At 37.9% G+C, this 16,444-nt stretch overlaps 1 protein-coding gene across 2 annotated transcripts in view; it reads left to right on the top strand.

Moving 5' to 3' along the window:
- The window catches only part of UBE2D2 (ubiquitin conjugating enzyme E2 D2), a 17,134-nt gene extending 4,129 nt beyond the window's left edge, over positions 1–13,005 (top strand). The window contains exons 2-7 of one of the 2 annotated variants that reach the window (XM_077768752.1): positions 3,340–3,392; positions 4,102–4,133; positions 4,212–4,289; positions 4,378–4,483; positions 8,942–9,035; positions 11,322–13,005. In XM_077768752.1, coding sequence (XP_077624878.1) covers position 3,392; positions 4,102–4,133; positions 4,212–4,289; positions 4,378–4,483; positions 8,942–9,035; positions 11,322–11,367 — 357 coding nt within the window. In that variant the 5' untranslated portion in view covers positions 3,340–3,391 and the 3' untranslated portion in view covers positions 11,368–13,005. The remainder of the gene's footprint in view (positions 1–3,339; positions 3,393–4,101; positions 4,134–4,211; positions 4,290–4,377; positions 4,484–8,941; positions 9,036–11,321) is intronic. The other variant, XM_077768751.1, reaches the window with a different exon arrangement.
- The last annotated feature ends 3,439 nt before the right edge of the window (positions 13,006–16,444 follow it).

The following is a 16,444-nucleotide window of genomic DNA, read 5'->3' on the forward strand; positions in this document are numbered from 1 at the left end:
TACATGTATGTGTGTGTGCTCTCTCAAAATAGATAAGTAAACACTAAAAATATTTTTTAATTAAAAAATAAAACAGTGAGAGAAACTAGATATAAAAGACCACATAATGTATGGTTTCATTTTTACAAAATATAGATCCATAGAGACAGAAAATAGTTAACAGTTGCATAGAACTAGAAATTTGAGGGGAAATGTAGAGTGATCGCCTATGGATATGGGTGTCTTCTGGGGGTGGTGAAAATGTTCTAAAATTGATCGTGTTGATGCTTACACAATTCTCTGAAAGTCCTGAACAACATTAAATTGTATACCTTCAGTGAAAGAATTATATGATATATGAATTATCTCTCTATAGCTGTATAAAGCATGATAATAACCTCTCCTTTAACTCCTAACCATCCTCTTCAAGTGACTTGGGTCACCTGCTTCTAAACTGTTAACAGTGCCTACATTCTAAAAGAATAAGGAAAATCTCATTCGAGACAGAATAACTTCCTTACACTTGGTCATCTAGATAGTCTTTGCTGATATTATACTTAAAAAACTGTGGGGCGCCTGGGTGGCTCAGTTGGTTAAGCGTCTGACTTCAGGTCATGATCTCACGGTTCATGGGTTCGAGCTACGTTGGGCTCCTTGCTAACAGCCAGCTCGGAGCCTGGAGCCTGTTTCAGATTCTGTGTCTCCCTCTCTTNCCCTGCTCGCTCGCTCGCTCTCTCTCTCTCTCTTTCTCTCTCTCTCAGAAATAAATAAAAAACACTAAAAAAAAAACTTTAAGGAATATTTGAGAATAGTTGACATATAAATGTCAAAAAGTCCTGTTCAAGTCTTCCTGATGAACTGCATAAGGATAAAATAAAGTGTAATTGTGTAGCTAAATATTAGAAGGAGGCAGGATTTAATCTTAGGAAGACAGAAACTGTTGGTCACAACAAAACTTTCTGAGCTCCTTGTAACTATTCTAGCAGTCAGATCCCTCAGCACCACATTATTGATATTTACTGTAAGAACAAAGGCTTTATTTTATATTTAAAATAATATAAGGATGCCTGGCTGGTTCAGGTGATAGAAGTGTCTGACTTTTTTTTTTTTTTTTTTAATGTTTGTTTATTTTTGAGAGAAAGAGACAGAGGGTGAGTGAGGAAGGAGCAGAGAGAGAGGGAGACACAAAATCTGAAGCAGGCTCCAGGCTCTGAGCTGTTAGCCGTAGCCTGATGTAGGACTCGAACTCACAAGCTGTGAGATCATGACCTGAGCCAAAGTTGGAAGCTTACCCGACTGAGGCACTCCTAGAACATGTGACTCTTGACCTTGGGGTTGTGAGTTCAAGCCCCACATTGGGCACAGAGATTACTTTAAAAATAAAGAAGGTGCCTGGGTGGCACTGTAGGTTAAGTGTCTAACTCTTCATTTCGCCTTAGGTCATGATCTCATGATTCATGGCATCAGGCCTCACACTGGGCTCTGCGCGAAGCCTGCTTGGGATTCTCCTCTCTCCCCCCTCTTTGCTCCTCTCTCCCTTACGTGCACACAAGTATTTGTATTCTCTCTCAAAATGAATAAACTTTTGAAAAAAGAAATAGGAGCATCTAACTGGCTTAGTTGATTAAGCATCTGATTCTTGATTTTAGCTCAGGTCATAATCTCACAGTTCATGGGTTTAAGCCTTGCATCAGACCCTGTGCTGACTGTGCAGAGCCTGCTTGGGATTCTCTCTCTCTCTGTCTGTCTGCCCTTCCGCTGTTCCTGCACGCATGTATGCGCGCACTCTCTCTCCTCTCTCTCTCTCTCTCAAAATCAATAAATAAAAACATGAAAAAAAGAAATAAGATAAATTTAATAATGAACTTAATAATACAGTGCTTTATTTTTTTAATATCCATATTTAATGTACCATTACATTTTCCCATTTTTGTGCGAAGATCTGCTAAGCAGAAAGAAGTATACTTCCTGAAAGAAAAAATAAGCCTACGATTTATTGGTAATATAATCTGTTTCCTATACTTCTGTTTTGAACTTCTCTTTAAAAAAAAGATTTTATTTATTTATTTCAAGTTTTATTTATTTTGAGAGAGAGAGCACAAGCAGGGGAGGGACAGAGAGAAAGAGAGTCAGAATCCCAAGCAGGCTCTGCATCAACAGCGCAGAGCCTGATGTGGGGCTCGAACCCACGAAATGTGACATTATTATCTGAGCCAAGATCAAGAGTCAGAACCTTAACCCACTGCACCACCCAGGTGCCCTTTTTGTTTTGACCTTTTGGTAAATGTTACTCTCTGGAGATCTGTACTTAAATTCAAATGTAGGTCTCTTGAGATGCATTCTCAAACTGTAACAAATATTCTTGGTTATCTCTTTTGGCCTTAAAGATTCATTTTTGAGTACACTAAAGAATAATCAATGAGATGTGAACTTCACATTAAAAAAAATTTTTTTTAATGTTTTATTTATTTCTGAGAGAGAGAGCTTGAGCAGGGGAGGTTCAGAGAGAGAAGGAGACACAGAATCCAAAACAGGCTTCAGGCTCTGAGCTAGCTCTCAGCACAGAGCTGATGGAGGGCTCGAACCCACGAACCTTGAGATCATGACCTGAATCAAAGTCGGACACTTAACCGACTGAGCCACCCAGGCACCCCATGAACTTCACATTTAAAGTGTCATGAAAGAGTTGTAACTTTTAGTTTGTGTAATTTGGTTTTCAGCATCAAACCAGGATGGTAGTGGGAGGGGTTTTTTTTGCTTGTTTTAGCTTATTGAAGCTTTTTAATTCATTACCATGAGTTTTTCTTTTAATGTTCATTTTTGAGAGAGAGGGAGAGCATGCATGCGAGCAGGGAGGGGCAAGAGAGATGGGGACAGAGGATCTCAAGTGGGCTCTGTGCTGACAGCAGACAACCCCACGTGGGACTCGACCTCACAAACCAGAGATCATGACCTGAACCTAAGTCAGATATTTAACCAACTGAGCCACCCAGGCTCCCCATGAATTTTATTTTTAACAGCTGCTAAGATTAATCCTGAAATAAAAGGTTTTTGAAATCTAGACATTCATATAAAATACAGAGTTCTTTTACTTGCAAACTATAGTGATTCTTTTTTTTTTAAGTTTTTATTTTATTTATTTATTTATAAGTAAACTCTATACCACACATGGGGCTCAAAATCACAATCTAGAGATCAAGAGACATGCTCTACCAACTGAGCCAGCCAGGCACCACACCCCTCCCTTACTTTTTATGGAATCTGTAGTAATTGTTGAACTATTTACCAACCATTGTAATTTGAGTCCATGTTAGATATCCTCCCACTACCTTCTTACCTCCTTTTTTATACTTCCACAAGGAGAGCTAGGAGTCGAGAAGAGTTCCAGAGGGAGACTTGAGTCAGTGATTCCAGTAGGTATTCTTATATTAACTAGTGTAACAGAATACTCCATTAAGATTTAAATGGTAGGTCTTCAAATGCTTTTGTTAATTAAATTCCATCTTAATGTGTTTTTCCGTTTAGTTTGTCTTTCTGTCTTATTGATGTTGTAGATTCTAGGTCATTTTAAAAAGAGACATAAATATTGATCTTTTATCTGTTAGTAAGGGACTAATAATTCTAAAGACCTACACATGAGTGCTCTCAGTTTTTTCTTGCTATAAAAGCCAGTTTTCCAAATTCGAATATTATCTATTTTGACTTTACAGTCCTGCTCTATACCAGCATTTAAAAGGAGTATATTATATAATAATGTGTTGGGGAAATGATATAACACATTGAATAGTTGAAACTTTTGGTTCTTTTTTACCCTCTCAAGTAAGAAATGCCTATTTATAAGTGGAACCTTGGACCTTATCAAGAATTTTTGTCTCCCTAATAAGAATTTTCAAGATCTTTTAGCCTAAATACTTTTTCATTGAGCACCTTATCAATGTTCTAGACTGCACTAGTCATTTTCTTTTCTCTCTTCAGACTCAAACTTGATTTAGACTCATCATCCTGCCTAGGGCTTACTATATTGCTTATAAATGAACTGGGATTATACAGGGAATGATATGTTATTATAGTGTACATATAATAGAGATAATTGCTTCATGGTGGTTTTTTGTTCTTTTTCAGTGTTCCATTGGCAAGCTACAATAATGGGGCCAGTAAGTATTCAGATTGATTTCAGAATAAATGTTCATATAATTCACTCATTTTAATCTCACTTTTCTTATTACCAACAGAATGACAGTCCCTATCAGGGTGGAGTATTTTTCTTGACAATTCATTTTCCAACAGATTATCCTTTCAAGCCACCTAAGGTAATTGGGATATGTATGGCAGTTGTTTTTTATCTGCTTTCTCTGATACCACTAAACCAGTTTACGGAAGTTTTTCTTTTTTCTATAGGTTGCATTTACAACAAGAATTTATCATCCAAATATTAACAGTAATGGCAGCATTTGCCTTGACATTCTACGGTCACAGTGGTCTCCAGCACTAACTATTTCAAAAGGTAATGGAATAGGTGTTTGATATCAAGAGAAAGCAGCAGTATTTTTTTGTCTTTTAAGGGTTACTTTAAAATGATTACTCTTATTCCTTTTAAGAGGAGGTAGCAGTCCCCTTATTTTTTAGTAGGCCTTGAGACCACTGGAGGGAGTTGGATTTTCACGCATAGGTATTCTTTGGTGTCATGACTACTCTGCCCAAAATGCCATTCAAGCTTAGGTTGGAAAATGGCCTCTTGGTATGAATATTTTTTAGAGGAAAGGTTAAGTAGAAGATAATTAGATAATTAATGTCTCTTCCAACCTTGAAATCCATGAATGGAAAGGATAGATACTCTTAGGTACTCAGAAAAGGAAACAACAGCCCTTTTAGAGGAATGCTTGTGATATAAATATGGACTACAGGGTCATGAAGAACAAGAATAAATGAATTCATATTCAGAGTCTTTAAGGTTTTATCACCTCTGGTCTTGAGGTTTCTGTCAAAAACAGATTAATCCTCTAAGATGACCAGTTTAATAAAAAAATTTTTTATTTGATCATCTTGATTTTTTTTTTGGTATATAGTCCTATGTGTGTTTGAATATATATTAAAAATTTGTTACTAATTTTGTGATGAAATACTCAGTAGTTCTAAATAAAACCTAATTATATGAGTAGATTGGTAATTTTTTATATCTCTGAACTGAGTATACTGTTAACAGACATTTTCTTATATTGTTGATTTGAAATTGTACAGCCCCTCAACATCATACCCAAGTGGAATCACAAGTAGATTAAAAGCTGTCAAAATACAAATACAAGAAATAGGCTGCAAATGAGATAATAGGCTAATATGTTTAAAATAGGAAGAACATATATAAAAATAAGAAAAAGATCCCAATAGGTTAATGGTCAGAAAGGAGCAGAACAATCAAAGAAATGAAAATTAAGTTCCTATTTTTCACCTTTTTAATTAACAAATACCTTTTAAAAAGAAAACCAAATGCTGGTAAAGTACATTGAAATGCGTAAAAAAGAGTATTGATCCTTACCAATATTGTGAAAAATGAGAAAATACTATGTTTGAAAAAAGCAGAAAAGAGATAAAATTTGTGTATATTGTAGGTTGAGTTATAAAGAAAAAAAATATGTTTGGGGTCCTTCCTGGCTCATTCAGTGGAGCTTACAACTCTTGATCTAGAAGTTGTGAGTTTAAACCCCATGTTGGGTGCAGATTGATTGTNTAGAAAGAAATAATGTGGGCATTTGGGCGATGAGATTCGGTGTATGAAAGTATTTTTCTTTACTATTTTTGTTATATTTTGTCCTTTCTTTAATGTGTACCTGTAGACAGTAGGCAACATAGTTCCATGGTAAAGAACATAGATTCTGAATCCAGCTGTTTATATTCACATCTCAGCTCTACCTCTTAATCAGATGAAACTTGAGACAGATTAGCTTCTGTATTCCTCAGTTTTTCATCTGTAAAATAGGGATAATAATTCTAACTTTAATTATTATTATAAAGATTTAAAAAAAGCAAAAAGGCACAGTTAATTGGTTTCTTATAAGACTCAGATAACTAGGATAAAGGCACTGTTCTAAGAAATGTTGGATATTTGCCATTATAACTTTGGTGTTATAAATATGACTTGTATACTCTGACAACTTTTTTTTCTTAAGTAGGCACTATGCCCAGTATAGGGCATGAACTCATAACCCTGAGATCAAGAGTTGTATGCTTTATGGACTGAGCCAGCCATGTGCCTCTGACAAATTAATTTTTTAAAGGAAAAATAATTCTGGGGTATTTAGGGGTGCCTGAGTGGCTCAGTCGGTTAAGTGTCGTACTCTTGATTTCGACTCATGTCATGCTCTCTTGGTGGTTAGATTGAGCCCCACATTGGGCTCTGCTTTGAGCGTGGAGCCTGCTCAAGAGTCTCTCTCTCTCCTTCTGCCCCTCCTCTGGTTGCATGTGTGCATGCTTGCTCTCTCTAAACAAAAATCTGGGGCATTAAATTAAAATTTATAGCATCCCAGGCAGAAATATAAACAAAAAAACTGGGGGGAACAAATTTTTAAAAATTGAGGTTCACTTGTCTGGCTGAGTAACTAAAGCATTCAGCTCTTGGTTTCTGGGTTGTAAGTTTGAGCCCACATTGGCTATAGAGATTACCTAAAAATAAAATCTTTAAAAAAAAATGTGGCTGAAATCGATTTCCAGATAAGTGGGCCCCTTTTTTTTTGTAAACCCCTTTGTAATTGAGGGGCTGCTTGTGAAAGTATTGTTCTTGTGATTTCCTGGCCTGGTTGTTGTTCCTTCACCAAGTAGCAGTAAAGATAGAAATCTAGTAATGGGACCAAGAGAGGTGTGTGTGTGTTGAGGTGAGGAGGGGGAAGGTTTAATAGTGAAAACTGTAGCTTTTTTTTTTCTTTCCCCCTTCTGTACCTAGTGTTGATTTTTCCGTTGCTCTATATAAGGGCCATTAGTTTGACCTATGTTCTATCTGGATAGCTGTCTTTTAAAATAATTGCAGTTCTGTTTTGTTGAATTTGATTATATCAGTATACCTAAGTTTAATGTTTTAATGACTCCCTTTTGTAAATTGAATGTTGGGCAAGTAATTTTGTGAAAGGCCTGAATCCTATATGTGATATTATTCCTTTTTCGAGGGCAGTAACTTTGACCTGGAATTGTTTCTATTTTGAGTTTATATGTTAGGAATCTAAATACACAGAAAGCTTAAAAGAAGCAATTAAGTATGACATCAAGCCACTTGATTGTATGTTTTTAGATTTAGAAGTGACTGTGGGTTATGACCCTGATGAAAATGAGTATATACTGATGAAAAATGTATATGTAGATAAAAATATAGTCACTTCAGTGAAGTGTCTCTATAGGTTATAGAAATAGGAGTCTCTCTCTCTAGAGAAAGAAGATATATTATAAGAAAAAAGCAGTTTTTTATGAACTAAAAGGACCCTGAGTAGTACAGTAAGAATCTTTTTACCAAGTCCAGGTACCCACCACCCCACGTTCCTTTCCTTCTTGGAAGAAAGTTAGAAAAGTTATTTCTTTAAAAAAAATTTTTTAAGGTTACCTCATTGTAATAATTGTAAGAGGAATTTGGTAAGGGAATTTGTGCAAATACTAATTTGGTAGCATGTCTAATTTTAGGTGAAGATTCTTCTGAAGTCTTGCCAATTTGATGGGCTAGACAAGTTTCTTCTTTCAATAATAGTGAATAATTTCATGAACATTCAAAAATCTGTAACTTCCTGTTGTCATTTCCAGGAAATACATGAAATCTTCCCTTATTGCTGTTAGAATGTTCTGTGCTTGAAGAGGGCATCAGGTGATACACCTGACAATGGGAAGAGAAGATGTTTTGGGAATGCCATCTACCAGAATTGTGGGCAACAGGAATGAAGAGTCAGAAAACATCTTTCCTGATGTTTTTTATTTTCCATATACTCTTAAGACAAGGAAATAGCTTTTTGTTAACAAACTGAATGATAAAGGGCATGTGAACTTTTTCTCACCTCTCAGAAGCCCTTGATCTCTCTAGGTAGGAAAATGAATTATTTTCCTGGTGAATTTGATGTTTTGGGAGTAAAATGGGCTTAGAATCATTGTCTCCTGCTACAGAATATTAAGAGAGAAATGAGATAGGTGAGTTCTGTTGCATCAGAATAGAAGAATTGGAATTTATTTTAGTATGTCAGATGCCCCTCTGTTTAATATAATTAGTGGCCTTGGCCTCCTTCTTTGCATTCAACAAGGAATACATAAGTTTACAACAAAATTTGAACAGAGGCAATTGTACTGTTGAGATTTGACTGCTGTGTTCCAGGTTGTCACTGAGAAAATGGCTTAGATGAGATTCTAAATTGTCACTGGAAAGAATTTGAGAACTTAATATGTTGTATCCTGTATAATAAGTGTGGCCAGCCCCATTTGGGGGCAAATACTGCCCTTTATGTTCTTAGACTAAATTGTTTTCAATAAAAATGAAATAAATCCATTGTATCTGAATGTAATACCTGTCATTGAGAAAGCAGTGATTGTTGGATTTCATGGTTGGCAGTTCTGAGAGCATTCAGTAGTGTGGTTGTCTTTGGCATTTTGAGAACCATTTATCTCTAAAGTTGGGTTTCTAACTATTGAGTTTTATGTCCTATGAAAAGTGTTGGCCTAGGATTTGGAAGGCCTGAATTATAATTCTACTGTAATAACTCACCGATCAGGGACAGTGGGCAAGTCACTTCATCAGCCTGGGCCGGTGTCCTTAGGGGTTCAAACATAGAGAAATCCTACATGAGGTTTTGTTGATTATTGTTACTAGAAACTTAGGTACAACTCAAAAAGCTACTAGGTGCTACAATATGAATAGGTTCTTAGAATTTTCTCATGTGTTGGCATCTTTTCAACCCTTTGTTTTTATCCTCTACTAATTTATACCTTTTTTCCCCCATTACAGTACTCTTGTCCATCTGTTCTCTGTTGTGTGATCCCAATCCAGATGATCCTTTAGTGCCTGAGATTGCTCGGATCTACAAAACAGATAGAGAAAAGTAAGTATGGCCAGAAAAGTACCTGTGGTGGGGTAGAGATGTTTGTGTCTCAGATCTTAACTCCGGGCTGAGTATGGGTCAGATATTTAAAATGAAGTTCTCATATACTGACCTGGGGACAGAAAGGAGAGTGCATCAAGTGTCTGTAAGTGGAGGATGCTAATCTTCTCTCTCATTTTTTTCAAATGACTCCCACTGTCTAGAAAAACTTCTCTGTAGTGTATTTTCTAACAGCCTTATGTCTTCTGGTTGGCTTTTGATTTACAAAAGCCTATCTGTCTTTGGTAGGTATTTGTAAATAAATGGGAAAAGGGAATTGATTTTCTACCATTTGGCATAATCTAGAAAGAAAGTGACTAAATACAACAAGACATGAAAGCCCCAAATTTCCTTTAAAAACAAATCTTAACATTGAATTTACATGTTTTTAAAAAAGAATTCACATATTTTAGAATTGTACTATGTTACTGAAGTGTGGTAGGATACCAAAAAAGATAGTAACTGAAAGTTCTAATATTCTTATTTTGTGTATTATTCATATAAGACTGTAGGAGGACATAGGTGGGAAATTGTGAATCATTCTCTAAAGTCAGAAAGATTAAGAATTGGGGCTTCTGGGTGGCTCATTTGGTTGGACGTCCAACTTCCACTCAGGTGATGATCTTGAGGTTCACGAGTTCAGGCACAGAGCCCACTTGACATCCTCTTTTCTCTGCCTTCTCTCTGCCCCTTCCTTACTTGCTCTCTCTCAAAAAGAAATGAAACATTTTTAAATTTTTTAAAAAAGGATTAAGAATTATTTGAATTCTGTTGGATTAGAGAGTTTTATAGATAGTATATTTTTAAATGGAACTACATACACCAGCAGTGAGGGATTATAAGTGCAACTGGTTCTTAGTTTAGTTTTGTCTGTGTTTAGGTTTGAATGGTATCTATAGTCATGTATTTCTGGCTGCATTCAGAATAAAATTAGATCATGCTTTTTTAATTTGTGAATACATCCACAAATAAAATTTTAAGACTTAGAAACATTTTTAAGTAATATGAACTCAACCCTGAGATAATGACGAGTTGTATGCTCTACCAACTGAGCCAGTCAGGTGCCCTGCACAATTTAACTTCTTATATAGGCTTTTTAAAAAAATGTTTATTTATTTTTGAGAGGAGGGAGAGAGAGACAGAGCAGGAGTGGGAGAGTGGCAGAGGGAGAGGGAGGCTCTGAGCACAGAGCCTGATACAGGGCTTGAACTCAGGAAGCACAAGATCATGATCTCAGCCCCCAGGCACCCTAATAATATTTGTTTATTTTTGAGAGCGAGAGCATGGAAGGTGCAGATAGAGGGGATGGACAGAGGATCTGAAGCAAGCTCTGTGCTGACAGCAGCAAGCCCAACACAGGGGTCAGACTCATGCTCTTTGAGATGGTGAACTGAACCTAAGTCAGACTGTCAACCAACTGAGCCATCCAGGAGCCCCTTCACATAGAAACTTTTTGATGAGAGAACCATTTTGTCCAGTATCTAGGTGGGCATGAATGCCTGCCAGAAGGCATTTCCCAAGTGATTGTAGTGGCATTGTTCACTGAACTTTTCCTACATCTCTTTTTAAACAAAGAATCTTTTGCCCTGCTTATTTTAGTACTAGAATGTTCTGGAGCAATAAACCCATTCATTTTGGCAACCACGTTGTTAGGAAAATATTACATGAATTTAATCACTATTGGTATATGATTTTAAGAACCATATTTAATGGAGAATTATGTAGTTTTAAGAACTCAAAATAGGGGCGCCTGGGTGGCTCAGTTGGCTAAGCATCCGACTTCGGCTCAGGTCAGGATCTCGCAGTTCCTGGGTTCGAGCCCCATATCGGGCTCTGTGCTGACAGCTAGCTCAGANCGCTCTGTGCTATCTCTGTGCTTGAGATTCTTTCTCCCCCACTGCCCCCTCCCCTGCTCGCTTTGTCTCTCTTCTCAAAATAAATAATAAAATAAAACTTTAAAAAAAAAGAAGTGGGTCAGTCAAATATAGAATAAAGGTGTACCAGCTAATGCTAAGATGTAATCAGAATTCTCTATTAGTAGCATTTCTAGAACATTGTTTTGGGTTGTACAGCCTTTTCCCACCACTCTGAATAAATGCTTATTAGAATGTATTAGAATTTAGAAGTCTTTGCTACATTACTACTAGTTATTCCCTTCAAGTTACTAGATGGGATAATGAATGAAATCTGTTGCTTTCTGACTGACTCCTCACCTGTGTTAAGCCAAGCTTCTCTTTGTGTGTACAGGTACAACAGAATAGCTCGGGAATGGACTCAGAAGTATGCGATGTAATTAAAGAAATTATTGGATAACCTCTACAAATAAAGCTAGGGGAACTCTGAAAGAGAAAGTCCTTTTGATTTCCATTTGACTGCTTTCTATGAGCCCACGCCTCATCTTCCCCTGTGCACATGTTTACCTGATACAGCAGTGCTGCGTGTTGTACATACTTGGAACAACAAACTAGAAATACTGTACTTCTGTACCAACATTGCCTCCTAGCACAGAAGTGTGTGTGTGACAAGCCAGTTCTCCAAGCGTAACCTAGGTGTGAGACTAAAAGTTTTCCTTATTACTTAAATTTGGATAACAGCAAGGTGAGGGGTGGTGGGTATGGTGTGTGCTTGGATGGGGAAGAAAAGCTCCACTGACCTGTAGGAGGTTGTTTTTAAGTGGAATCCTTTTAAACTCAAAACAGTTATGAAAAGCAAGGCGAAGAACACGAAGCTGTTTCTGTATTCATTTATTCCGAAGGACCTCCGTCTTAGGTAAAGGTTCTGACCAACCAGATTAAACTCTACCCACATCCTGTATTTTAAGGTCTAAGTTTAACTGGTCAACATTTAAATGGAATGGAGCTATTAGTACATAAAGTGTGATGGGCTTTGTTCCCACATCTTTTGCATCTCCCCACCCTTCAACCTTTGTCCTTTCAGCCCCTTTCTCTCTCCCACATTCTTTGGTTTGTATGTGGTTTCTCAGTTAATACATAGCTAATAGCTCTTATTTTTCTTATGTTTTTAACTGCTTAGGTCTATCTGGATGTAAGGGTGAAAATTCATTTGATGGAAATACTTGTGTATATTTAAAGACCCAATTGCTCCCCTGGAGCTTGTACGTTCAAGAATGATTAATCTGTGTAATAAACTGATTACTACAGTCATTACATATAATTTTGTGTGAATAGGCCTTTTGATTTTAAGAACTTTGTCTAGCAGAGATTAGTGGTGGGTTTCCCCCCCACCCCTAAAATGTTGTCATTTATACTGGTCGCATTTCAAAATCATGAAACTATTCCAGTTTACATAGTCAAAAGGATATCTTGAAAGTAATTTTACTGAACAAGATAAGGGCATAAGCTTAAAAGCATTTCCATGAAACTTAACATGTGCAGTATTCCAGGAACATGACTGTTAAACTAAATAAGAAATTTGCTTTATTAATGAAACTAAGCTGCATTTCATCAAAACCTTGTGACATTCCCTTGGTACATAGGACATAAAACAAAGGCATTGCTATTTGGTAAGTTTAAGCTTCTGTGATTGTGATTGTAAAAGAGAAACATTGACCAAGCCTCGGAAACATGAGCACAATCTTGTATTGGAGAGTCTACATAATTACTTTGCACTGACATTGCAGGATGTTCATCCAATTTTAAATTGTACTGTATGTGGCTTTTTGAAGTCTTCCCTTGAATCTAGTAAATTGTAGTTTGAAACTTGTAAACAACTGTGTTTGCCAGAAACATCGTTCGTGTGAACTAGGCAAGTTACCTTTTTTTTTCTCCCCTCCTTCTCCTAATCTAATTGTAAACCAGGCCAGCCTGAAGGCCATGGCTGATGCTCTCTAGCCATCAGGTTCTTTTCAAATGCATCTTTACACTCTTGCACAAAAATTGAGGAATAAATGTCCACTGCTTTTGGTTTTAAACTTGTTTAACTTGTCTTATCTCTCAGTGTCACTATCCCCATCTCAGAACTAAAGTGTGCTATAACCTGAAACCTCTTGAACTGCTGCTTACCTTGCTTACTAGCATTTCTAGCATTCTTGACCTTGCAGAGAAGGTTTGGCTGTTAACAGGTATGGGGAAAGGAGTTAGAATTGAGCTCAAACCTAAAATTACCCTATTTTCTCAGTATCATTGGCAGGTGGGAATTCAGCAGTTTTGGATTTGCTATTAACTAGTCTGGTGACTGTGGGTCACTTGCACAGATCCTGAAAGCCCCATTCTTTGTCATCTTCAAGAGCAGCCAGCTCATTACCATTATGTCATAACATAGACACTTTTACAGAAGTGCTCTTAAGTATTTCTAAGTGCTAAATAAAAGCCATCATCTGGCATATAGATGCCAAATGAAAGGGTTTGAATGGTCATAAACACTTAGGTCCTTGAATGCAGTTTGGTCTTGCTTATTTGAATATGGAGCATATTTGGTCCAGTCTGCATATATGTGCCTTGGCCAGAACAAAGTCTCAGTGAGGGAGGCCACCTTCCCCAGTAATAAAAAATTGTTAAGTCAGGGTGGTTCTCCTCTGGGATCAGATTGCTTTTTACGGGAATGTCCCTGGCATTAGCACATGTTAAAGCTTATTTTCAGTAACCCTGATGATCTTGGTGAAGCAGTGGTTCCCTGGTATATCAAAATTGGTAAGTGTAGGCATTCCCTTTGCTTTGCTGCTTATTTGTTTATTTTTGAGATGCAGAGCGAATCCTGGATAGGCTCCACACTAAGCACAAAGCCTGATGCGGAGCTTAAACCCAGAAACTGCAAGATCATAACCTGAGATGAAACCAAGAGTCAGACTCTTAACTGACCAAGTCACCCAGGCCCCCTGCTTCTTAATTCTTAACATAGAGTGCTTGGACAAGTTAGAGTTGGAGCAGTCCCTCTTGATAAAACCACATGATTTCAGATACTTTCATGCTCTATAATTGGCAGTGATGAAAGGTAGCATTGTCCTGCTGGTTTCTACACTTTGGATAGTACAGAGACTTGGAAGGAGAGCTCTTGGGTTAGGGAATGGCAGGGAAGTCTGTAGAGAGAAGGATATGGTAGTGGTCAGAGGGAGGGACTGTGTTCTCTGCACTGACCTAGCAATAGAGGCTACAGTATTCCCCCTTCTCCCCCCCATTTCTGTTTGCCTCATCAGGTTATTTGAGCCCTAGATATATTATCAGGAGAAATGAATTATTTCTAAATTACAATCAGAATGCCTATAAATTGTCCTTTGTCTGTAATTAAAGTGAAACTGGCTTTTATCTCATTCTGCTATACCATATACCCAGTGGCTTTAATAGAAAAACTTAAGTAGGGGCGCCTGGATGGCTCAGTCTGTTAAGCACCCTACTTCAGCTCAGGTCCTGATCTGACAGTTTGTGAGTTTTAGCCCTGCTTCAGGCTCTGTGCTGACAGCTTGGAGCCTGGAGCCTGCTTCGGATTCTGTCTCTCTCCCTCTCTCTCTCTCTCTGCCCCTCCTCCGCTCACAGTCTCTCTGTCTCTCAATAAAAACGTTAAAAAAAAATTGTAAGAAAAACTTTAGTTCCTGGGTCTTCTGAATTGTGAACATATCTTTGCTTCCTTCCTACTCAGAAATAAGCATCTTTATTACCCCACAGAAACTTGTCAACTAGTATTAGGGACCCATCTCCTTTTGATTCCGTTTGTGAAACACTTTATTTCAAGTGATGGGTTATTTTGGTGGATGTAAGGTTACACAAGGGAATGCAGGTTTTTTTTTTTGTTTTTTTTTCCAAAAACAGTATTGTTAACGTTTGGTTTTGGTTTTTTGTTTGTTTGTTTGTTTTGAGAGAATGAGCAAATGTAAGGGGGGGAAGGGCAGAGAGAATTTCGATGTGGAGCTCGAACCCGGGAAGCTGCAAGATCATGATCTGAGCCGAAACCAAGAGTTGGATGCTTAACCAACTGAGCAACCCAGGCGCCCCAGGAAATGCAGATTTTTAATATGAAAATAACTGAAGGTTGCAAACTTTCCAAATATACATACATTCATATACATCCAGAAAGGAAAATAAATTTCCTTTGGGATGCTCCTGGAGCCTCTTTTCTATTTAATTTTTCCTTTTTGCATGCACTTAGATGAAAAGTAGCTGTGAGTTCTCTGTTCCCCTCAAAACTGCCTTTTAAAAGCCCCAGTTACTAAGTAGTTGGTATTCAGGCTCCTCTGAATATTTCCAAGTCAGTTCCTGCATGGGCCGATCCCTGGGTCTGGCCATGGGATCACTTTGTCATATTTAATATTCATGAAACAACTACATTCTTCCATTGTTGTCATATTTTACTTTAGTTGATAAGAGTGGGAAAGCTCAAAAATTGGGACTGTCTAAAAGCCTTTAAGGACTTAGCCCTTAGTGGCTGAATGTATAACATGATCACCAACCAGTTTTGGCCTTTCTCATTGACTGCTCCTGGGCTGGTTGAATCAGACATTTTTGTGACAAGTGGTCACTTTTCATCTTTGAATTCCTTGCGGAACTGTACCTGATCAGAGGCTGAGTGTATAATCTCCCTCTTAACAGATGTAGAACTGTATGAATATCTTAGCACCAAAGTAGCCACTTAGTTTTTGATTGAGTGGGATTTTTTTGTTTTTAACCTCCTGTGTAAGTTGTTATTGGTAGAACGGCCTTTTCTAGGGCTGGGGTTCCTGAGTGCCCCGGCTAACCTGCCGGTGACTACTGGCCAGGGAAGAGCAGCTCCAGCCTTGGTGAATATTCTGTGCTCCTTTCAAACTTCTCCTGAGGATATTAGGGGAAGGAGCGCTACCATTTTCTCAGGCACCTCTCTCCTTGCTTTGAGCTACTTGTTCTCCTATTGGAGTGTCTTCGTCAGTACTTTTTGAAAAGAAAGAAAAAAGGACTCTTACATGATATTCCTCTGACCTAAACTGTAGTGCCCCTAGAAAATGAGAGTGAATAGAGAGGGTTTAGTTTTCCTGACCTCAAGATCAACTACTCCCCCAGTTTGTCAGCTTCCTCAGCTTTTAAGTTTTCCATAGAAAGTGAGGGTAGCTTTAGATGCTCCAAAGCTCCTTCTTGGGCCCCCTGACTTGGAAGTTTCTAGAAACAGCTCACAAATACAATCTGACAGTTGGGCTTTAGAATCAGCATTGTCTCACAGGTGCAAGAGATTTGTCATGCTTGAGATAGTTGGCAAAAGGTAGGCTTCCTACTTGACTGCAAGGTTCTCTGTAGCTTCCCCCAGCTAATGAGGGAGCAATACTGGTTGGGTCCTTTTGGGTAGTTTCCCCACCTTCAGACAGCATTGCTGCCATCTTTTGAAAGGTGTGGTTCCTTGCAGGGTGTTGCACTAAGAATTGAGGGCAGCTGGCCTTGTTTCAGAGAGCATCC

The sequence above is a fragment of the Crocuta crocuta genome, unplaced genomic scaffold (assembly GCF_008692635.1).
Source record: "Crocuta crocuta isolate KB4526 unplaced genomic scaffold, BGI_CrCroc_1.0 scaffold64, whole genome shotgun sequence".
Lineage (NCBI taxonomy): Eukaryota > Metazoa > Chordata > Mammalia > Carnivora > Hyaenidae > Crocuta > Crocuta crocuta.